This window comes from Xyrauchen texanus, chromosome 20, assembly GCF_025860055.1.
Source record: "Xyrauchen texanus isolate HMW12.3.18 chromosome 20, RBS_HiC_50CHRs, whole genome shotgun sequence".
Taxonomy (NCBI): domain Eukaryota; kingdom Metazoa; phylum Chordata; class Actinopteri; order Cypriniformes; family Catostomidae; genus Xyrauchen; species Xyrauchen texanus.
The window spans coordinates 42,861,849-42,885,562 of NC_068295.1; the positions used below are offsets into that span (position 1 = coordinate 42,861,849).

A 23,714-nucleotide genomic window follows, 5' to 3' on the forward strand; every position below is an offset into this window, starting at 1 on the left:
AAACTGCTTTAATAAAAATAAAGCAGGCAAAAGTACATAACAGGGTAAATCCAGAGGGAGAATCGTCGAAGGAAGCGTAGGGTCAAAAGCCGGGGAATCAAAGTATAAACAAGGGGCAAATCCAATTAGAATGGTCGAGGGAAGTGAGGGTCAAAGCCGGGGTAATCAGAATAGAGTAGCGGGAAGGACTAAACAGGGGAGCTAGGGGAACAAGAGAGCTGGCAAGCTAAGGGGGTAACGAATCACAGGGGGGTCAAAACTAGACAAGACTAGCGGGGGGCAAAGACACGGGAATCTAAATACAATAACCAACACCCGTGAAACGGATGTGCTGTGGTATTTATGGGGAAGGTGCAGGTGTAAACAATGAAAGGTGATGAGACGAGTGCAGGTGAAACTAATGTGCAGGAGTGCAGATGACGGCGAGTGCAGGTGGTCATAATGTTCTGGGGATTGGGAGCGGGAAGCGAGCGAGGAGGGAGACCTGCTAATGAGCATGGGAGCTCGTAATAGCAAAACGAGTGTGCAATCTCGAACGAGCAAAACGGGCGTGGAAGCCCGAGGGAGGAAAAAGAGTGTACGAGCTCAAGGGGGCGGAGCGAGGGAGCGGGGTTCGTGACAGTACTCCCCCCTCTGAAACGGACGGCTCCTGACAGCCGCGCTCGGTTGCGAGGAGCGCAACCTCTGGGAAGTGGTGCTGGACGAACGAACCCAACAAACAAAAAAAAACCCTGAACAGACAACCCACAAAACACACAAACAAAAATTGAGGGCAGTCCAAGGGGCACAGAGGGAAATGAGACAGTCCATGGGGTCAATGGGCAGTTTCAAGGCAAGGTCAAGGGGAACATAGCGGACAGGCGGGTGGTCGGGAGATCTAGGGGGCAGCCTTAAGGCAGAGACTGGGTCAGGGGGTCTGGAAGGCGACTGGAGGACAGGGACTGGGTCTGGGGGTCTGGAAGTTGACCACCAGACAGGAACAGGGTCAGGAGGCCAGGGAAGAGGCCACAGGACAGGGAGAGTGTCAGGGGGCCACCGGACAGGGTCAGGGGGCCAGGGAAGAGCCGTGAAAGGCAGAGCCGTGGAGGACTTGGGAGACGGAGCCTTGGAAGACGGAGCCGTGAGAGACTCGGCAGGCGGGGTACTGAGAGGCTGAGGAGGCGGCGCCATGGGGAGCCCAAGAGACAGGGCAGAGGGAGGTGGTGCCGCAGGAGGCTCTAGAGGCGGAGGCCTGGAAGGCTCTGGAGGTGGAGCCGAAGGAGGCTTTAGGGGCGAAGGCCTGGAAGGATCAGGAGGCGGAGCCAATGACGGTGGTGCCGTGGGCGGCTCCAGCGAGGTAGGCCTGGAAGGCTCTGGAGGTGGAGCCGAAGGAGGCTTTAGGGGCGAAGGCCTGGAAGGCTCAGGAGGTGGAGCCGATGACGGTGACGCCATGGGAGGCTCTAGCGAGGTAGGCCTGGAAGGCTCTGGAGGTGGAGCCAAGGGAGGTGGCGCCGTGGGAGGTCCCCGAGGCGACGACCTGGCAGGCTCTGTAGTCTCGGGGGTTAGAGCCGTAGCAGGCTCGAGGGGCGGAGCTCTAGAAAGCTCTGGAGTCTTTGGGATCAGAGCCATGAGAGGCTCGGGAGGTGGAGCCGTGGGAGGCTCTGGAGGGGGAGCCGTAGGAGGCCCGAGAGGCGGAGCCGTAGAAAGCTCTGGAGTCTTTGGGAGCATAGCCGTGAGAGGCTCGGGAGGTGGAGCCGTGGGAGGCTCTGGAGGGGGAGCCGTAGCAGGCCCGGGAGGCGGAGCCGTAGGAGGCTCGGGAGGTGGAGCCGTGGGAGGCTCTGGAGGGGGAGCTGTAGGAGGCCCGAGAGGCGGAGCCGTAGGAGGCTGTAGAGGCAGAGTCCTGGAAGGCTCGAGAGGCTTGGGGGACGGAGCCCTGAGAGGCTCGAGAGGAGGAGGAGCCCTAAGAGACTCGAGAGACGAAGCCGTGAGAGGCTTGAGGGGTGGAGCCATGAAAGACTCGAGGGGTGGAGCCCTGAGAGGCTCGAGGGGAGGAGGAGCCCTGAGAGGCTTTAGGGGCGAAGGCCTGGAAGGCTCAGGAGGTGGAGCCGATGACGGTGACGCCATGGGAGGCTCTAGCGAGGTAGGCCTGGAAGGCTCTGGAGGTGGAGCCAAGGGAGGTGGTGCCGTGGGAGGTCCCCGAGGCGACGACCTGGCAGGCTCTGTAGTCTCGGGGGTTAGAGCCGTAGCAGGCTCGAGGGGCGGAGCTCTAGAAAGCTCTGGAGTCTTTGGGATCAGAGCCATGAGAGGCTCGGGAGGTGGAGCCGTGGGAGGCTCTGGAGGGGGAGCCGTAGGAGGCCCGAGAGGCGGAGCCGTAGAAAGCTCTGGAGTCTTTGGGAGCATAGCCGTGAGAGGCTCGGGAGGTGGAGCCGTGGGAGGCTCTGGAGGGGGAGCCGTAGCAGGCCCGGGAGGCGGAGCCGTAGGAGGCTCGGGAGGTGGAGCCGTGGGAGGCTCTGGAGGGGGAGCCGTAGGAGGCCCGGGAGGCGGAGCCCTAGGAAGCTCTGGAGTCTTTGGGAGCAGAGCCGTGAGAGGCTCGGGAGGTGGAGCCGTGGGAGGCTCTGGAGGGGGAGCTGTAGGAGGCCCGAGAGGCGGAGCCGTAGGAGGCTGTAGAGGCAGAGTCCTGGAAGGCTCGAGAGGCTTGGGGGATGGAGCCCTGAGAGGCTCGAGAGGAGGAGGAGCCCTAAGAGACTCGAGAGACGAAGCCGTGAGAGGCTTGAGGGGTGGAGCCATGAAAGACTCGAGGGGTGGAGCCCTGAGAGGCTCGAGGGGAGGAGGAGCCCTGAGAGGCTCGAGGGGAGGAGGAGCCCTGAAAGGCTTGAGAGGGGGAGGAGCCCTGAGGGACTCGAGAGGCGAAGCCGTGAGAGGCCTGAGGGGTGGAGCCATGAAAGACTCGTGAGGAGAAGCCCTGGGAGGCTTGAGGGGTGGAGCCATGAAAGACTCGAGGGACGGAGCCCTGAGAGGCTCGAGGGGAGGAGGAGCCCTGAAAGACTCGAGAGGGGAAGCCCTGAGAGGCTTGAGAGGGGGAGGAGCCCTGAGAGACTCGAGACGCGAAGCCGTGAGAGGCTTGAGGGGTGGAGTCATGAAAGACTCTAGAGGAGAAGCCCTGAGAGGCTTGGAAGGAGGGGGAGCCCTGGGAGGCTTGAGAGGCGGAGCTCTGGGAGGCTCGGGAGGAGGAGCCCGCGAGGGCTCAGAGGGGCGAGCAGAGGCTGGCAGAGCCGTGGAAGACTCTGAGGGTGGAGCAGAGCCCGGCAGAGCCGTGGAAGACTCTGAGGGCGGGGCAGAGCCCGGCAGAGCCATGGAAGACTCTGAGGGAACCTCTGCGGTCTTGAGTACAAGACGAGACTGGGGAGAAGGGGCCCTCTTCCTTCTCTGACGTCTTCGGCCAACAGGGGATGTGGCCATGGGGACGGTCGAGGCTACAGGCGCTGGCTGGCTGACCGTGGCCAGCATGGGCGCTGGCTCGTTGGCCGTGGCGGGCATGGGCGCTGGCTCGTGGGCCGTGGCGGGCATGGGCGCTGGCTCGTGGGCCGTGGGCGCTGGCTCGTTGGCCGTGGCAGGCATGGGCATTGACTCGCTGGCCGTGCCAGGCTTCGAGGCTGGGGCCGTGACAGGCTTCGGGACTGGGGCCGTGTCTGGCTTCGGGACTGGGGCCGTGACAGGCCTCGGGACTGGGGCCGTGACAGGCCTCGGGACTGCGGCCATGGTGTGGAGCGCTGGTTCAGTATCTGCCTCCCCCACAGTAAACGAGGAACCAACGCACAGCAGGGCGAGGTCAATAAACTGAGCCAGGTTGAGAGAGCAGCGACCACCAGGCATGTATGATGAGGCTGGCTCATTCAGTCCATATTGAAAAATGTCTTTCAGAACCACCTCATCAAAATTCACCTGGTTGGCCAGGGCACAAAAATCAATAACATAAACCTCCAAGGGTTGACTCCCCTGACGCAACCCCAAGAGTCGGGCCGCTGGCTCCTTAATGTCGAGGGCGGGGTCATGAGTTACACAACCGCTGCCTCGCATGAAAACCCCTTGGTCAGCGTCCGAAGAGCCATAAAACCTCTCCGGGGGTGGAGAGTGCACGGCGCTCAGAAATGCACTGGAGGCATAAACGGACTCAGGGGCAGACACAGGTGAAATAGGGTGAAACAAATCAGAAATAGCGCATACCTGCTGCCCCTGGGCCGTGAGTGCGTGGTCATCTCTCCACACTGTAGCTCTAGGCGCCGAATGTGATGTGCTTCTCCGCTCTAGTGAGCTGCGCGAATCCTTAGCGCGGGGCATTGTGACTGTCAATGGTGAGGTTGGTTATTCTGTAACCCGCACACACACACACAAGACGAGACAGTCACAATGTCGGAGGAAAAACTGCTTTAATAAAAATAAAGCAGGCAAAAGTACATAACAGGGTAAATCCAGAGGGAGAATCGTCGAGGGAAGCGTAGGGTCAAAAGCCGGGGAATCAAAGTATAAACAAGGGGCAAATCCAATGAGAATGGTCGAGGGAAGCGAGGGTCAAAGCCAGGGTAATCAGAATAGAGTAGCGGGAAGGACTAAACAGGGGAGCTAGGGGAACAAGAGAGCTGGCAAGCTAAGGGGGTATCGAATCACAGGGGGGTCAAAACTAGACGAGACTAGCGGGGGGCAAAGACACGGGAATCTAAATACAATAACCAACACCCGTGAAACGAATGTGCTGTGGTATTTATAGGGGAAGGTGCAGGTGTAAACAATGAAAGGTGATGAGACGAGTGCAGGTGAAACTAATGTGCAGGAGTGCAGATGACGCGAGTGCAGGTGGTCATAATGTTCTGGGGATTGGGAGCGGGAAGCGAGCGAGGAAGGAGACCTGCTAATGAGCATGGGAGCTCGTAATAGCAAAACGAGTGTGCAATCTCGAACGAGCAAAACGGGCGTGGAAGCCCGAGGGAGGAAAAAGAGCGTACGAGCTCAAGGGGGCGGAGCGAGGGAGCAGGGTTCGTGACCGCTTATTACTTATTATTCAACTTTGCAGTAGTGCATATCAATATCAAAACATATCAATTATATATGTGTGCTCTAACCTTCGCTTAAATAATAATCAATATGAGTACTGACGTCTGTGTAAATAACAATATATTATTGTTAATAAACAATTTATTCTTGTGGAGTTTTTTTGCATGGAATGTGAACATTGTACAGTAGGTGGTACCTGAGATTTGAAAAATTATTGAATGGCTCCAGATGGCAAGAAGAAAGTCATTTTCTGTTTCAGTCTGTGACTGCAGACAAGAGGTGAGTTTAGCTGCAGCTCTGATTAAAATTGTAAAAATTTGTTTTTATTGCAAAAACGTGTATTTTGTTTATTGAAAATTTGATTTTATGTTGAAGAGTGTGTGAACTTCGTGTCATTTATGAGAGTTTTCATGAAAAGTGGTTAGAAGCTCATGTGGATGAATTAATTCTCTTTGTTGGCCGGTTGACACGAATACTAGGAGAAAGTACGTTTCCCCACCCACATTTCTATTATTGTTTTGGGCTCCCTTAAAATTTTCATTCTGGATAAAACAGTATATGTTATGTGTAAATTATTTGAGCATACATTATGTAATTCAATATAAAAATGTAAAACATCAGAGTTTTTTGATAAAACATTATTTAATTAAATCAGCATTTGTGGTGTCCGGAAACACTCATTCATTCACACAACGCAGAGTGAAGACAGACACATCTACTATACTACATACAACATTTTTGTAACAAATGGAGCAGCTGTTCACAGACACTCCACACTGAATCTCCACATATGGCATGCAGTATCAAAAGCTGTTCCTGAGCTTTTATTGATAAGCAGTACACCAAAAATCCACGTGTCATAAACTGCTGTAAACAAATTCACTTATATGTTTGGAATTGTTGGCCTTCAATTTTCTTCCTGATGTTTCACCCAACACACATCTTTGAAGTCTGACATTTGTTTTTAAAATAATATATATATATAACTCTGGAATCCTCCCACATATTTCCACCAAAAGAACAGGGAGGTGGGTCACTTTTTTTTTCCCATCCATCAAAAAAAAGAAAATCTATTAATTTACAAATATCATGTGAATTTAATGCTCCGATATTTACTGGTTGTAAAAAATTATATAACTTCTGACCTTTGCATCAAACCCAGCTTGTGATGGCTTAAAATCTCCACTTTGCGCAGGTATTTCAGTGTGAAATCACGTGTATTCACTAACCAATTGCAATCCAGTTTAAGAAGGTGCAATTAGAGCTAAAATAGCACTGCATCTTGAATATTTAAATTAAATCATTGTCATTCCTTTCTATGCAAACACCCCACCTTTCTATATAAATTAGGTTCATTATAGATTGCGTGCCATTCACAAAATCCCATTCAATTTGGTTGCAATTTACATTGTGCTATAACCACCCGACGAAAGCAGGTGGTAAACTGAAGAGATGTGTTTGTATATTTTCTAGTGAACACTGCACCAGTAATTCATCAAATAATGATCTAGTAGTAGTAGTAGTAGTAGTCCTTTATTGTCACATAGTAAACCAGTGAAATTGGCCATCGACCTGTCCATACAAACATACATATGACAAGGGGATAGACAGGACAGGAAGACAGGGAATTAGAAGAAATACAGCATGACATGAGGAGAGGAGAGGAGAAAAAAAAAAAAGGCAGCCCCCAGACTATGCTCCTTAAGAAGTACAGTGTGGGAACAGGGAAAAAACACCTCAGCAACATTAGCACATAATCAGTACACTCTACAACATGAACAAGACTTGCAACAGGGGAGGGATTGGGGGGTGGAGGTGGCCCAGCACAGGCAAGCAGCCATCCGGACCTGCAGCCATGTTCGGCGCTGGTCACAGACCCGCCTGTCAGACTGGGGGTACAAAGAGGCGAAGGCGAGGGATAGGGTATTCTATGCAAACACCCCACCTTTCTATATAAATTAGGTTCATTATAGATCTAATGATGTTAAAAGGCATAATAAACTGGAATACTGTATATCCGGATGCGTGGAGTGGTCAAGCACACTTTTAGCATGTTAAAGTAGTGGAGTGATGTTTTGTGCTGCTGCATCCTCCACAGTACCGACCCTCACAGTCAGAATTGCTTTTGTGGCCGCTTTTGCAGTTGCGTTATCTGCATAATTCCTTTAGTGAATCGGGTGCTAAACCAGCACAGACAGCATGTGCAAATAACCAGTGCTTTTATCTGATTTTATCCATTCTTATTGAATTTCCCCCTCAGACTTAAATAGCTTAAACTACTTAAACTACATAATCTCCGGCACCAGCACCATTTCAGTGAAAAAGGGCGTATGCAAGAGTCCCAAAGTGTCGAGCTTTGCTTTATGAGTACACAATCACAGACTCTGTCCCCTCCTGTGGGCTCAAACTTTGATTGACCAGATTTTTATGATCAGCAAGCCAATGGAGCTATGAGAAAATTGTTTTTGAGACCTAGGGGTGCACGGCACATTGCATGTGTAAGCATGAATGTGGTGGTCTAATTGACCTTCTGCTTACACGCTCAGTTTGACAGCTCTTTGCTAGTCATCGTAATGGGGGCCTTGAAGGATGCAAGAGGGTGAATAATGGTCTACTAAATGGCAGAGGAGTTTCAGGATATGTCAGGCCCTATTGTGCCTTTCTTTATCACGCCTGACCCAAAATCAAACATGCAGGTCCTCCATCTCCTTGGCGACATTGCAGGGCCCCACAATCGCTTAGAGACCGAGAACAATGGCAGCCTGGGAAAGCACATGTCGCTAGTTTCTTTTACTTAGACAAGAGGTGGCATAGCACTGATTTACAAACACTGAGAAAACAGGCTAATGAAGGTAGTTAAACATAACCAATAAACATGGATCTTCTGGAGAGAAAAAAAGCTCCTGTTTTCTCTTTACAAATGTATTTGTAACACTGCATGGCCACTAAAATTGAAATAATGAGAGCAAAAACATGACTAAAAATGGTAAAGCAAGAAATTATAAAAAAAATTATAATAATTAATTTCTCTTGAAAATCTTGATGTTAATAATAAAAAAAGTTAAATGGACATGTTATACATCTACTACTTGCAATTTAGTTACCACAATAGAAATATATTATACTGAAAATGAAAACACATTTGGTATGCCACTTCTAATGACTGAGCCTCCAAGCTCCCAAATGCTTAACTTTTGTCTGAAAAATTGATGCAAATATAAAGTTACATTTAAGTTTGTTTCAAGTACAACTGGAATTTAACAAACAGGGAACACCTCAAACCATCTCATTTTCATATCAATTTCTTCATACACTGCATGTCAGGGAAATTAAGAAAATTAAGAACATTCCAGATATGGATAAATAAACTAGTTCTGAAACAAAATTAATAAAAGTTATTAGATACCATATGAGATGACAGAGAGTTTTGTCTTGTACAAAGCTTATAGTGGGTAATGGTCCATCAGAGGCAGCAAGGGAGGCTAAGCTTCCTAAAGCTTTATTAAAAATCAATGTAACAACAAAAGTCATAAAAATAACAATTATTTTAATACATTTACCAACTAACATGCACAACTCAGATGCCTTGAATGTAAAAATATGTTTTTTTGTTTTATTACTCATTCATGCATGGTAGCCCAGGTGAGTGTGAATGACTGTATGTATCTGTATGAATGCCAGAGGAGGTTAACAACATAAAAGCTCCACTCATTAGTAAACTTATAAAGTTATTTAAATTAACATTCAAATGATGCAACATGTCATCTGCTTCCATCCAAAATGCAGCCAAAAATCCACGTCTTGAACTACCTTGACAATTTGCTACTAGTGTGTGAGCACAGGGATCTGTCTCATATGCATTTGGAACACTTGGGCTTCAAAGTCAATTGGGCAAAGAGTGTATTGGCTTTAATGCTCTAATCTCTATGGACATTACCACGGCTGTAACAATTGCCAATTGTTTGTGCCCAGTATTGTCTCTGACACATCATATTCTCCTCTGAAGCAAGAAACATCTTATCTCTCTACATGCAGTGCACGTTCCCAGTCACCTGAATTGCGGAGCAGACCTGCTCTTTCCACAGGAAGTCAGACCCACGGAATGGAGACTTCATCCTCAAATGGTTCAAATGATTTGGGAAGTATTTGGGGAAACCAAAGTGGATGCCCTTTTTCAGAAAATGGCCAGCAAAATGAAGGTAGGCAATCCCTCCTGTTCACTTGCTACATCAAGTGTTGTGCAAGGTTCCAGAAGACAAGGATGATGGTTGCACTGAAGAAGCAGATCTACGCTTTGAAATGGCCCCTTTTTGTTGCCTGGTTTTCCTCCCAGGTCAAGTACCTAGTGCAATACTCTGTGCAAATGGTGCTATACTACTTACAGGAGCTTTTGTATGCAGGGCTTCCTCCATCCATGCTCATTGTCTTTGTCGCTGCTGTAGAAGCGGGACATGACCTTCAGGGTGGGTGTTCGCTACGCAAAAACCCCCAGTCTATCTGGGATTTAGCGCTGGTGTTGAAGCAATTATAGGGCCCCCGTTTTAGCCGTTGGACCTATAGGTCCTGTCGGTCAAAGGCTCTTACTTAGAGTTTGAAGCAAGCTTGTCGAAAGCAGTCCTTAAATCTAGAGAAGAATATTTCCCCAAAGTTTTTGGCCACAACCTTCAGGGCTCTGGTAGTCACCCTGCAGGCTTTCTTGTACTTTGTTTGGGTTGTACAAGGCTAAGAGGCTGTACATGCTATGTCCAGTGAGGGCATTGACGGTACAACTCAATTCAGGCTGCACAATAGGTTTGACTGCCTCAAAGCATAGATTTTCACACTGGACAGTTGAGGCAATTGTGCTCGCTTATGATTCAGAATGCAAATAGTGCCCAGTTCATGTAAAAAGTTCTAACAGGAGCATGACTTGGGCGAAAGGGGTGTCATGGGAGTGCATCGGTCTATAGAAGCAGGCTGGGCTTCCCCTAAAACCTTCCCAAGTCCTGACTGCAAACAAGGGTTAATTTGTTAATGTTTCATTTCCCTGGCTGGCATTGCTGGAAAAGTTTTTACCAGGTTTGACAACTTCTTTTTTCAATGTGAAAAGGAGTTTTCAGTGTTTTTCACTTCCCTGTCGGCTAGTTAGGATTGTTCTAGTGCATGTGAAACAGTAGCACAGCACTGTTGTATAAGATTCCCAAAGCATCAGGAACTGACGTAGCATCGAGAGACTGACTTAAAAGGGAATTTAAGTCAGTCTCGGTAATATATGAGGGAGGGAACAAGACGCTGCATAGCTATGTCGCACTGCAGATTTTTTTATGTTTAGGGACTCAGAGATTGCTCTGTCGAAAAATCCTGACGAAATTGCACGTTATATATTTCTATAATGACATGCGCATGCAGAACATCAAGCGCTATTTGCCAATATGTTGGTATGATTCCATACGGGCTTTAGAGATTGCCACTCATGGGAGGAGTTCCCATAGCATCAGCTACTGAAGCAGCATCTTGTTCCCTTCTAACTGGGAACCGAAGTAACATACGTAACCAAACTCTTTTGAACTTAGGCCGTGTATGAAGATGGGGAGACTGCGAAGAGAATGCACTAGTTGAGGTGGTCAGCTGTGAGATTTGGTTATTTGTGATAGTAACACCCAGTCTTGAGTGTGATTGTCATATGATATTTGAATAGCGGGTCAAATTCTTAGCATGCCTTAATTTGGACACCAATGAATTAACGTTTCTGGAAAATGTGCATTCTCCCACCAGTGTGGACGGACCATGATAAAATATGCAACATAAGCATCTTGTTGATTGTGTGCATAACTCAATATACATGTGGCTCTGCAGATGTTGTCTAAATTACGTGCCTCAAAAAGAATCTAAATCTAAAGCATGCGTTTAACAGAGACAACAAAGTTGCACTAAATGTGAACGAGTGAACTACTGTTGTAGTTGTTGTTTTTTTCCCCAAAGAATACAATGTATTTCTGTTTTGACATTATTGTTTTGTAGAAAACTGAAATTATCTCTTAATTTGACAACAGGTTTCAGAGAGTAGTGAATGCAATAAAAATTGTTCTTCAAACATTGTCAATTCTTGGGAAACGTTCATTCACTGTGTCTCTCATGAATGAACAACAGAAGTCAAAATCTTTCTGAAAAATGACTTAAAATCTATGACCATCCAATACCATTGAAATGATGGGCGGAGATATTCATTCAAATGTCTCTTTTGTGTTCTGCAGAAGAAAGTCATACAGGTTTGTAACAACATGAGGTTGAGTAAATTATGACTTGGGTGAACTATTAATTTAAATTCCTTACTTTTTCCATCCCTGCTCATAACCTCCACTAACACCACAGTTCGACTGCATACACAAGAATGCTTCTTGTACAATTCTACCTGATATTGTACAAAACAGAGATGTGGACATGTGCCACTTGGATGATTTGAATTATTTGAATCCTGACACAATTTCATCCAGGACTCAAAACGTATTTCTCCCATCAAGTCTCCACCAAGAAAACCAAAGCAAAAGCACTATGAACAACTTGCAAGTGTCTTACATTTAGAGATTTCTGAGAGTGAGCTAGCAAGGAACATTTTTCCTGGATTCATTCCAGGTATATATGAAGAGGCTTGTACAGTCATGGCAACTGAGTTTGAAAATCACATCTCTCAACCTCAGTGCACACTGTCAGATCAAACACTCGCTGAGAGAAAAGCTATTTACCAACTGTAGCATTATTATTTCACAGCCACGCAGGATGTTCTTCAGTATGTTCAGATACCATATGTCACGAATAACAAAGCAAATATGCTCAAAATAATTACAAAACAAAGTTTGTCTGTTTGGAAGGAATAGCATTTATTCTTCATACACTTCAGCATCTACTTGGCATGAAAGGCAAAGCACAGCACTAAGTCAAAGGCACCACTTTCCTGTCTAACTGGGCCAAGAACAAGGACGTAGTTATTCCAGTAGCCAGAACGCTGTGTCCCTGCAGGGTTCACCTGTAGTTACTGCCAGCCTCCCACATCCTCCTCACAAAGACATACAGTAGATGAGAGCTCAGATGGTAATGAACAGAATATGAATGCTGCATGGGAGAAGACCTCTTACTGCAAGAAATTACAGAGACACTTCACCCAAACACTCTACACACTAGAGAAGGACAGCAATGATCTATTACGGAAAAATGTTAAATGCGTGATTTACAATGTTTTTTTCCCATTTCAAAACATGTAACACCGATCAAAGTGACTCGCAATCAAGCAAACATGGTGTGATATTTTTAATTTTGTGACTTGTTTCAGTGGCATTGTTGGGCAGAACCTTGCAGTCTAACTGGCAACACGCATCAGCACTGTACATAGTGACTTTATATCTGGGGCAGCAAGAGCGGTAAACACTAAAAAGGTCCTGAAGACAGCTAACTATTAGCTTTTTCTTTCATCTCAGTGGCAGTTGCTTAGCTAGTGGGGCTTAGCTAGACCCATCCATGTAATTATCATTTATATATATATTGTGGCAATCTCCTGGTGAAATAAACACTAGACTTGTACAACAACTACAGCTTTTATTCACTTTCCCCCAAATCACAAGTATTAGATTATCAGTTCATAAACACTTTTCACTCTGTTCCTCACACAATGCTAATTTATGACATCTAAACACTTTTACTATAGTGTGTGACTTGTAAGGCGATACATTTATTCTTTGCAGTACATAAACAACTTCATTTACAAGCCTATTCAAATGCAATCAACTCAAGCAGTAGCTCAAATGATAGAGCACAGGGATACCAGTACTGAAAAACACGCAAGTCAGAATGTGAGTCAAAAGTGTCAAAGAAATACTATACAATGATATGATTGTTTCAGTAACAGCATTTTTCATCTCACATTTGCCTTTTATGACACTACTGATTAGGTCTAGGTTTAGTGAAGGGAAGTAGGTGTTGTTGAATTACAATTCGATAGAGCATTAACCGTAAAAACCTCATCTGTATGGGTGAACATTTTACCCGATTTTAGTTAGCACAGAGGACATTTCTCCTTGGAATTGCCACCATACGTAATGTCATTTTGCAAGAATTTGCAGGAGATCAGTCTGAAAACGGAACACTTTGAAATTGGAAGGATATGCGGTTTGATTAAGACTCTAATGAGTCATGCAAGCAATTGTGTGTGATACAGAGGCCTACATTTGTAGTTCCAATGCCTGTACAATAAGAGTGCTGATTCCTTCGGACCTTGGAAAAAGTAATGTTTTTTTGGGAGAGGATTGTTGCTAAGAATGCACCCTAACAAGAGACCAGGTAACTCATCTTCCTGCTGCATGTGTAATCCAGATAGGTCATAGGCATGTGAAAATGCTGTAGGCCATTGTCAAACTGTTTTATTGGCACTTCCCATGTAATCCGGTATGCTCGATGACATCAAGCAATAAAATAAAACATGTTTTGGGTATGAGCTCTATAAAGGGGTTTTCAGAGCTCATTACATCTAGAATATATAAAAATGTTGGCACTAAGTTTTTGTGATTGGCTGGTGGAGAAGAAAAGCAGAAACCGAGCAGTCTGCAGTTTCTCATGTCTCAATAATAAACCCACGATTTCTTCACAGCTCGCACATTCCTTGATCATGTACATTTTTATAGAACCAGACAATTGTGTAATGACTTATGCATGTCATATCCATCCATAATTTCTCAAAACAAGCGTGTTTAACAGAGCAGGTTATTATGAGTAGAGACAGTTGCTCATTATTTCAGTCCAGAGGAATGGGGCTGTTTTTCCTTCTCTGAAAAATTGTCACTCCTGCTGCCCGCTCAGTCAAAGCCTCTGCATTTTTAATATTTCACAGTGAATCCTGTTCCTGAATATTACAAGCGAAATTTAGAATCTGTTGTACATACTGTACATGGAGAACTCTGTGTTTTGACCTCTTTTCATCTATCCCACTGTCTCCCTCAATGTCATTGAATTCCATGCCCCACTCGTTCTGAATATTTCAGAGTTTTTTAAATATCCACTTCCTTCAGATGGTTTTATGGTTTCTATGTTGCTCTCACTATGTACATTTTACTGTGTACAAAAGCAACAGCTTATGAAATCTCCTTGTGCCAATTTACAAAGGAAGGAAAAATCAGTCAGTCTGCATATTCCCAACGGCACACAACAGTGTGTCTCTTTCCAAGAAGAGCCCTAAAAGCTTAAACTGACAGTCTTTCACTCTAGAATGTGATTTTTATAACTGTGTATAATAAATCTATGACATGAACTGAAACAATCAGCAGATCATCCCAGTGACCTGAAAACCAAGCCACAAAATGTAGAAAAAGGGACTTACAGTCTCGACAGAGCCGCATTCTTCTGAAACAGAAGCTCTGGAAGCTGGTGAATTTGGTTCCTGTTCAGGCGGCTTAGAAAAGAAGATACACACACACACACACACACACACACACACACACACACACACACACACACACACACACACACACACACACACACACACACACAGACTGAGCAACTAGTGTGTAACTGACTGAGGTTAGCAAACTCATATTTATGATCGAAGGATTGTTTTGCAAAAAGATCTCAGTAAATGCCTCAAAAAGTCAGAATAGGGGCTGAAGCTCAGGGCTGCTCACCAGAAGGTTGGTGGTTAGAGCCCTGCAAGAAGCAACCCATCATCATTGTATCCTTGATCAAGACACTTAAGGCTGATTTATACTTCTGCATCAAACCTATGCTTTAGCATATGCCGTAGCCTGAAGGGCACCTCTGCGTAACTGCGCGTCACGTCGACGCAGACCACAATGTCTGAGATTGGTGCACTTTGTCTCCAGAGGCCGCCGCACCCCAGAATGATGGCAACAATATCTGAGGTAGCATTTTACCTAGATTATTTCAATATCTATGAATCAAATCACATTGTATTTGGACTCGTGACCATTAAAGTCATTGTCTCAATTGGGAGCATCAGCTGTTTTTGTTCTTTTTGTGTTACATGAAGTTACAAGCGAAACACGACAAACGATATAGGTTTACAGCATATAAACTCTAAAAGCTTTTTTTCTCAGGGCTTTTACTTGATATTAATTTGATATGTGAAATAATATATGTTGTATTCTACTCGTGAATTTTCCAATCTGCACGATGATTTGACTGTATGTTTGACAGTATTGTGTACAGTAAATAATTATATTTCATGCGTTTTGGAAATAGATCTTCTTATTTGTCATCAAATTAAATAGCACCTGGTAAAAGTTGGTTATATTGCCTATATGCATTGTAAAGTCTTTAAAACGATGCCCATTTATTGTTCGCCAAGCAAGGTATAGTTATTAATTAATTTAATGATTCCTTTTTCAGCACGGTACATCAAAAGTATGCCAAAATATTTATTTATTATTATTTAAAACTCAAGGGAAAGCATACAGTATTTTTCTCCTTTATTTGTTCCCTGCAATCCAGACAACATGTATAATAAATAATATGTAGCGTATCTAAATTTCAGCATGTTCACATACGTTGAATTAGTTTTTAATGCTAAATTTTAAAAAATACTTTTGAATCCACAAATTATATTACTTTATTTATGACTGTATAATTAGCATTTTGGCTGTGTGATCGCAGAACGATGCAGACACCGATGTAGAAATATTATTGCAAAAATCCACTACGCGGAGCCTACGCCGTAAATTCGATGCAGAAGCATAAATCAGTCTTTAGTCTCATTCTCAGTAGAGGTGAACTGAACGTCATGGTTACTTTTGTAACCTCCGTTCCCTGATGGAGGGAATGAGACGTTGTGTCGAATGTAGTGACACAAGGGGTCTTTCTTGAGAGCATCTTGTCCCTCTGATCATGAGAAAAGGCCAATGAGAAATTAGCAGACAGAATTTGCATGTCCTGCCCCCAGACATACGGGTATAAAGGGAAGGGGCGTGCGCCTGTCAGTCACGTTTTTGCCCTGAGGAGCTGAGAATAAGGTAAGGCCGTTTACAGTGGTAGGTCTAGTGTTGTGGCAAGGGGGACTCAATGTCTCGTTCCCTTCATCAGGGAACGGAGGTTACAACAGTAACCATGACGTTCCCCTTCTGTAACTCACTCAACGTTATGTCGAATGTATTGACACAAGGGGTCCCGTTTAAAAGTTCCATGCACTAGACCGTGTTATGTGAACAGCTGACATAGGTGCAAGCATGCTACTGCGTGATAGAAGCAACTGTATCGGCCGCACGTAACCTTCCCCAACACCCCTAGAAAAGGTATCATATACAGACCTTAGGTTCCCAGCAACCCTAAGGGGGGAACAGGCAACATGACTCTCATGGGAGCAAGCTGGCCAGCCACGGACTTTTCTCTCTCTATGTTTCTTGTCATAGAGCATAAAGCGGCTGAGGCTATCTTAACGCTATGAAAAACGTTGGGGAAGGTGATCTTTCCCGTTCCTGTTCTTTCAGAAGGAAAATACCCTGCAGAGACCACATACTGCCCAGGCTAGGGGGAGGTGACATGTGGCCAATACGCCACATGGGTTGTCAAGCCACATGTGGGAGTGGCGCGGTGGTACAGTAGGTCCTACCTGATGAGGGAGGAGCTCTACAAACACAGCAACTGGGGGCAGAGGGACTGCCCAAGGGAGATGCGGGTCCTCCGACAGGGGGAGCGTATCGTGGAGTTGCCTGAAGAGGGAATTAGGCCTATGGAGCCCTACCCAGTACAGAGCACTTGTGGCTCGTAGTGGTTCTGGTCGCAAATTCCTCCACTGAATTCGCAGGCCAGAAGGCTAGGGAGGAAGAACATCCAGGAAGCGAGAGCTTAGTGGCTAACTCGGGAGAGAGAGTGGAGGACATCTGGATCAGTTTGGTGAAGGGCGCTAGGTGCAAGTGGAACACCTGGTCAGCTGTTCCGTATTACCGAGTTCTACCGGCTCAGACCTGACAAAACACGGGACGAGACTGACTCAACCCTGAGATTGTAGAATCTCGCAAAGGTATTGCTCTGCAGGTGTCTGCTAGGGAGATGCCGTTCGCCAGTGCCCATGAGGATACCACACTTCTCCTCGAGTGTGCTCGAACCTGCAAAGGGGCGGGCACGGCCTGGGTCTGGTAGGCCAGGGAGATAGTGTCAACGACCCAGTGAGCTAACCTCTGTTTGGTTCTGTGTCCCTTCCAGGGGCCAGACTTGGAGGTTCCAGAGGTCTGGGTGCGGATGCCAGAGGGTGCCCCGTGACATATGATGAGAGCGCACGCCGTGACAGTGCTGTCTGAATGGATCAAGACGTGCTTACCCCAGATCAGCAGGAGAAACCTCCATAGGGCAAAGAATACAGCCAGCAACTCGTCTGGGGGACTCAGTCCCAGTGCGCAGAAAATGGTGGTCTGTCCAAGGGTTGAAAATCTGACAGCAGGAAGGGGTGATTAACACACGGTATGAGCCGTGGCATCATGCCCATCTCGGGACTCGAGTCTGAAGCCAGTGCTGAAGCTGTCTCATATGCATCAACCCCAGTGGCGTGACCACGGCCAAGGAAACCATATGCCCCAGGAGCCTCTGGAACTGTTTCAGAGGAACCACTGTACCAGGCTCGAAGAGAGCGAGGCATTTGAGCACCGACTGTGTGCGCTCGATCGTGAGGCATGCTGTCATTGAGACTGAGTCTTCAACTCCATGCCGAGAAAAGAGATGCTCTGGACCGCAGTGAGCTTGCTCTCTTCCCAGTTGACCTGAAGCCCTAGACGGCTGAGGTGCCTGAGCATCTGGTCCCTGTGAGCGCATAGTAACTCTCGAAAGCGAGATAAAATTAGCCAGTCATTGAGGTAGTTGAGTATGTGGATGCCCACTTCCCGTAGCAGGGCAAGGGCTGCCTCTGCGACTTTCGTGAAGATGCGAGAGGACAGGGACAAGCCGAAGGGGAGGACCTTGTACTGATACGCCTGGCTGTCGAATGCGGCCCGTACGAAGGGTCGGTGTCAAGGCAAGATGGAGACATGGAAGTACACGTCCTTCAGGTCTACCGCTGCAAACCAATCTTGATGCCGAACGCAGGTTAAAATCTGTTTCTGCATAAGCATTTTGAAAAGGAGTTTTTGTAAAGCCCGGTTGAGAAATCCAAGTCCAAGATTGGCCGCAACCCAACACCTTTTTTGGGTACAATGAAGTAAGGGCTGTAGAAACCCTTCTTCATCTCGGCTGGAGGGATGGGCTCTATCGCGTTCTTGAGTAGCAGAGTTGTAATCTCTGCCCGTAAGTGTGCCCTGACCTGAGGTACCAGTCATCAAGCCGTGAAGACTGTGGGGAGGATGGAGGGTTCCAGTCCAAGCCCACGCTCAATGCAGCCCAGGCAAACATGTCGGCCATCTGCGCGTCGGCCTCAGACTGGGCGGGCTGACCCGAAGGTGGCAGCCTAGTCAAGTCCTCTGCATCAGACGCCTGATTGCTCTCCGATGCAGCGCTGACGTCATCATCCAATTCCGGGGGCTCAAGGGAGAACGCGGGCTCGCCGTGCTCGCTGCCATCCCCAAATCTCCTCCATTGCAAGCAAGGTTGTCCTCAATCCTGTGGGAAGAAGGAGCAATGCAGGGGGCGTCTGAAGTGGCATTCATTTTGAGAAATGAAAGCTGCGACCGCAACGCTGCCATGGTCATGTTCTCGCAGTGAGTACATGAACTATCCACAAATGCTGCCTAAGTGTGATCGCTAACCAGGCACACAAGGCATTGTCTATGACCATCAGTCTTGGAGAGATATCGACCGCATCCAGGAACTACACAGAGGCGGATAGGCATCTTTAAAAAGACACGTCCTGAAAAGGACTTTCAACGCCTGCTATGTAATGCTCTTTTTGAGAGTGAAAACAAATTCTTTTAGAGGGAAAATACACTTTTAGGAGAGAACACTCTTTCAGACAGAAGTGGACTGCACAGCGTGCAGAGAAAGAGAAAGCAACTGGTAATGCGCCATAGATCCAACAGTAGTGATTTGCCAACAGAGCTGGAACAGTAGTGAACTTCAGCTTGCTGCTGCACAACCGCTCGCTCCGAAGAAAAAATCTGACTGACAGACGCACGACCGCTTCCCTTTATACCCGTATGTCTGGGGGTGGGACATGCAAATTCTGTCTGCCAATTTCTCATTGGCCTTTTCTCAAGTTCAGAGGTACACGAGGTGCTCAAGAAAGACCCCTTGTGTCACTTCATTCGACACAACATCAAGTGAGTGACAGAAGGGGAACCTACTTTAGGTGTACTGCAAAATTCATTTGATAAAAGCATCTACTAAACAACAAACTGGCTGTAATAGATAGATTTTTTTTTGAAAATGACTAAATATTATCAAAGTGATGTCTGTATTTCCTCTTGAATACAAGGCATAGGGTTTCTAATTTACAATCAGTCGTTAGGGGCTTTCACCCATCTGCTGTCTGAGAAATACAAACAAATATATAAATGTAAATCATGTTTTAAATGTGTACTGTACCATATAAATAATTATATTTTAAAACGTGTAACCCAAGTAATATAACTGCAATGTTACAAAGTCAGTAAATGTAATCTGATTTAAAAAAAAAGAAAAAGTATTCCCTTACACTGGTTTTGAGAGTAATTTCATTTCAGAAATTAGATTACTTTGTAATCAAGTTACATTCAACTGCCCTGGAGTATAGAGAGCGCTCTGTGTCTTGCTCAAGAAGACATCTGGAACCAGATGTTACTAACACACCAGAGAAACACTCATTATAAAGTCACAGGAAGATCCTGATGGATTTCTAAAACCATCTTAAAAGACTGATGGCAATAATGCTTAAGTGTGTAATTTCTGTGCCACTAGCTTCACTAAAAAGAATGCAAAAATAAATATTGTTTTCAAACACTCCCCAGTCTCTCTTTTATTATCAAACATCAGATAGTCCCGCCCCAAACTCATGCCATTAGTCAAGCCAATGTTGCTGTGTTGGGCTGGACAGCCACTCAAAACAAACAGAGCAATTTGTATTGCACCACTACTACAATTGGCGTACTTGTAGTCTGTTATTTAAAAAATATTTTAACAACTAAAAAATTACACACTTCAGCTTTAACTAACATTTAAGTCCAGGAGAGTTGTTGTTTTTTATTTTGTTTCTGGATTTGCCCTCTGTAATGAGGTAAATGTTATAATTTATCCTAATACTGAGTTAATGTTGATCCCCACAACACTCACAGTCTCTCCAGCTCTCTCATGTCATCAAACACGCCACGCTCCACAGTTCCGATCTGGTTCTCCATGAGCTGCCTGTTTAAAGAAGTGAAGACACAGGAAACAAATTAAAACTCCAGCAGGTGAGATATGAAAGCTTGGTTGCTGGTGGGCTAGTGGACACACAGGCTTGTGGACTAATACAGATGCATTGAGGTCTCATGGAGATGATGGAATCTTGGCAAAAGGGAGTTTTGGAAGGAATGGAGCCAGGAAAAGAGCCTGTGACTGTGGAACTTGTGCTCTAGAATAAAAAAGACACTGCTGTGTGAACCGTGAAAAATGGCGAGTTGGACCATTGACCCTCAATATAATCAGGGATACTAAATACTGCAATTCTGATATTAAAACAGAAGGTTCTTTATGGTCACTGTAGTAGATTCATCCAGAACTGCCACAGGGATTTTTTTAGGTCACATTTTTGAAGACTCTTTTTTTCATACCTCTGAGAATAGAAAAACCCTTAGAGAGAACCTCAGAAATGTAGGTTAGAGTTGGTTTCATTGACTAGTTCTTATTTCCTCTGTGAACATTTATAAAAAGCAATATCGAGATATTTGTCTGCTCTTGAGATTTCAAGGAAGTCAAACAGATAGTATACCTAAAAAATTAAAAAATTATAATAAATAAAATTAAACTTAAAATAAATACAAATTTAATAAATAAATATATGTCACAAGCAATCAAAAAAATGGGGCAAATTCATCAAAGATTGAAGTCTTTGGCCACCAGCTTTTAAACAACAGAAATCATGGGATTTATCTGGCCTGAAGATGATCATTATATATAAATCATGTGTAGTACACTGTAAAAAAAAAAAAAACCTGCTAGATTTACAGTAAAGTACTGGCAGCAATTTCACCAACAATTTATAACAAATATACAGCAGACTTAATGGAAAGCTCAAATGTAGTTTTTATTGTATTCATCAAATATTGGCTACTGTTATTCAAAGTAATTACAGTACAGTTCTGGCAGAAGGATTGTACAGTATGTTACTGGCAGCAGTGCATTTCAGTATGATATTGAATTAGTACAGCTGCACAAAGCCTTTGCATATTAAACTCATAACTGCATTTTAGTACAGTAATCTCTTACTATATTTACGCTTTAATTGTAATAGTGTGGTGTTCATGGAACAACAGTGTGTTGGCTTGTGTTCCCAGCATGCACTGCGAGAATGCTTGAATACATTCAGCAGATGCATGTTCTTTACTATTTGCTGGTTTATTTAGCTTTTTTTTGTCACACTTACAGTAGTTACTTGTTTTGTAGTCAGTGTTTGGCAGTAACGGAATATATGTAATGGAATTTCGTGTCATTTTTGTCAGGTTTTATTTGTTATTTGGCGGGATTGTGAACATTTCTTCCAACTCTCTCTCAGGTTGTCCATGTGCTTTTGTTTTCCTCCTTCCCACGTGTTTCCTAACATTAAATACATACAAGACTATGCATTTACTACATGTTATTTTGCGAAATTCCCACATTTGCTGCTACTGAAGCTGAGGTACAGGTAGGTTTAGGAGTAAGAGTTGGGTTAGGGGTTAAGTTAACAGTGTAACTACAAATGTAATTAAATGCAAGTACTTTCAATTTTATTAAAATGCAAAAACATGTACATAATAAGTACATGGTTCTTGTCTTTATTTTTTCCCTCCATTGTCAAAGGATTGTTTGTATTCTGTTTTTATTTTAATAAAACCCAGTATTTTGCCTCCAGCATTTGGTCCCTCTTTCTATCATTCTTGACATTATGTATTTAAAATACAAAATATTAGTAGTACTTCTCTGTCGTACTGTAAGTTTGTTTGGTACAGCAAAAATAGAAATAAAACAGAAATGTGTAAATTGTCATGTGAACTTTTAGCTTTATGCTAAGCTAAAATGCTATTTCTAGCCCTTAAATACACCTGTACCAGGCACTATTATATTTTTTTATCAAGAAAATCAGCATTAGGCAGTTCCGGTTTAGCGTCTGCCATGGGAGGTCACAAAGTTGAGAGCTCTGCAAACCACTTTTTAAAAGTTGCCTCAATACGGTATACAATGCTTTTGCATTTTACAACAATCCTACAACAACTGTACCTGATCTTTTTGCCTTTATCTGATTTGACTCATCGCCGGAATCAGCTAAATGTGATGAGCTGTCCTCACCTGAGAGCGTTGCGATTATGGCTGCAATTAAAATACTGGAGAGTGTATGAAAAGCTTGATGCACACGCCGCCGCAATTAGAGGTGAAATGTCCTCTATTCGAGAAGAAATGTATAATGCACTCTCATCCTTGAAAGCTTATAACTTGTCTGGAGACTGCTACCTTGGATTGGACAACCAGTCTACACTCACTCGAGCCAATGTTGTTTCTCTCCAGAAGGAGATAGCTGCTTTACAAACTAAATGCATCGAATTAGAGTGCCATTCCCGAAGACGCAGCCTCCATCTGGTAGGAATCCCAGAGGGTCTGGAAGGCCCACAACCAATGAAGTTCGCAATTTGTTTTCATCGTTATGATGTTAAAGAGGATATTCTGCAAAAGGTGAGCCAGGGCAAACAGCTCAAATTCAAGGACAAATCTGTTTTCGTCTTCTCTGATTTTCCTCCTGAAATTGTCAGGACACACCGCCAGTAGCGGTTTTAACCACCACGCAAACCGCATAATTGCATGGGCCCCCAGAAGTTGGGGGGCCTCCGCCACGGTAGGAAAGCTCAGCAAAAACTGCTTGAGCTGTGACAAGTTGTTCTGGGTACACGCGCATGGTTCACGTTAGAAGCAGCTGGGTCGGGATGGGTCAGTTTTTCAAGTTGGTTTCGGGTTTTAGGCCATCCGAACTTCTTTCGCCAACGCACTTTCACTCACAGATACGTGTGAAAAGATGAGTTAGGGGCCGTTCACATTGAACGTGTTCTTGCATGCATCTGCTCTGTTTTTAATTGTTTTACTGTGTAAACACGCACTGGATAAATGTCCTTGACTGCTGCACCACGTCTCGCGGTTTCTTAAGTGTCTCAAGCAGGACAGGCACATTTTTAGACACTGTGTCAAGTTAATAAGAGCTCCTTTCAAAAGACCAAACTGTTTAGTCCAATATCAGTTAGTGTAAATTACCTCTTTAAAATATCAGATAGGAAGTGTTCTGGCCCTGCCAGGTTAATTGTTGTAGCATTTTTTGCTCCCCCTGCTGGTTGTTTAATATTCTGCAATTTAAACTCCTGATTATTTTGTTTCCAGGGCTACATTTCTCAGAACAGCATTGCACAGGGCATGTCCGCACATGTTTATTTAGCAGTGTCATTTTTATACTATTTTGAATGTAGGATTGCAGGAAAGAAGAGTTTTTGCTATATAAATGTTCAATAAGTTCAAACAATGTATGAATACAATCAAAAAGACAAGTACAGGTAAAGGAGAAAAAGAAACAAATAAAATAAATAAAAATGAAAAAATAT

General features: G+C 44.9%; 1 protein-coding gene across 2 annotated transcripts in view; it reads right to left on the reverse strand.

Moving 5' to 3' along the window:
• The window catches only part of LOC127660858 (slit homolog 1 protein-like), a 209,817-nt gene that overhangs the window by 151,634 nt on the left and 34,469 nt on the right, over positions 1-23,714 (reverse strand). Inside the window, exons 3-4 of one of the 2 annotated variants that reach the window (XM_052151304.1) lie at positions 20,233-20,304; positions 14,372-14,431 (exon numbers count right to left, since the gene is read on the reverse strand). In XM_052151304.1, coding sequence (XP_052007264.1) covers positions 14,372-14,431; positions 20,233-20,304 — 132 coding nt within the window. Of the gene's footprint in view, positions 1-14,371; positions 14,444-20,232; positions 20,305-23,714 lie in introns of both variants that reach the window. The other variant, XM_052151303.1, reaches the window with a different exon arrangement.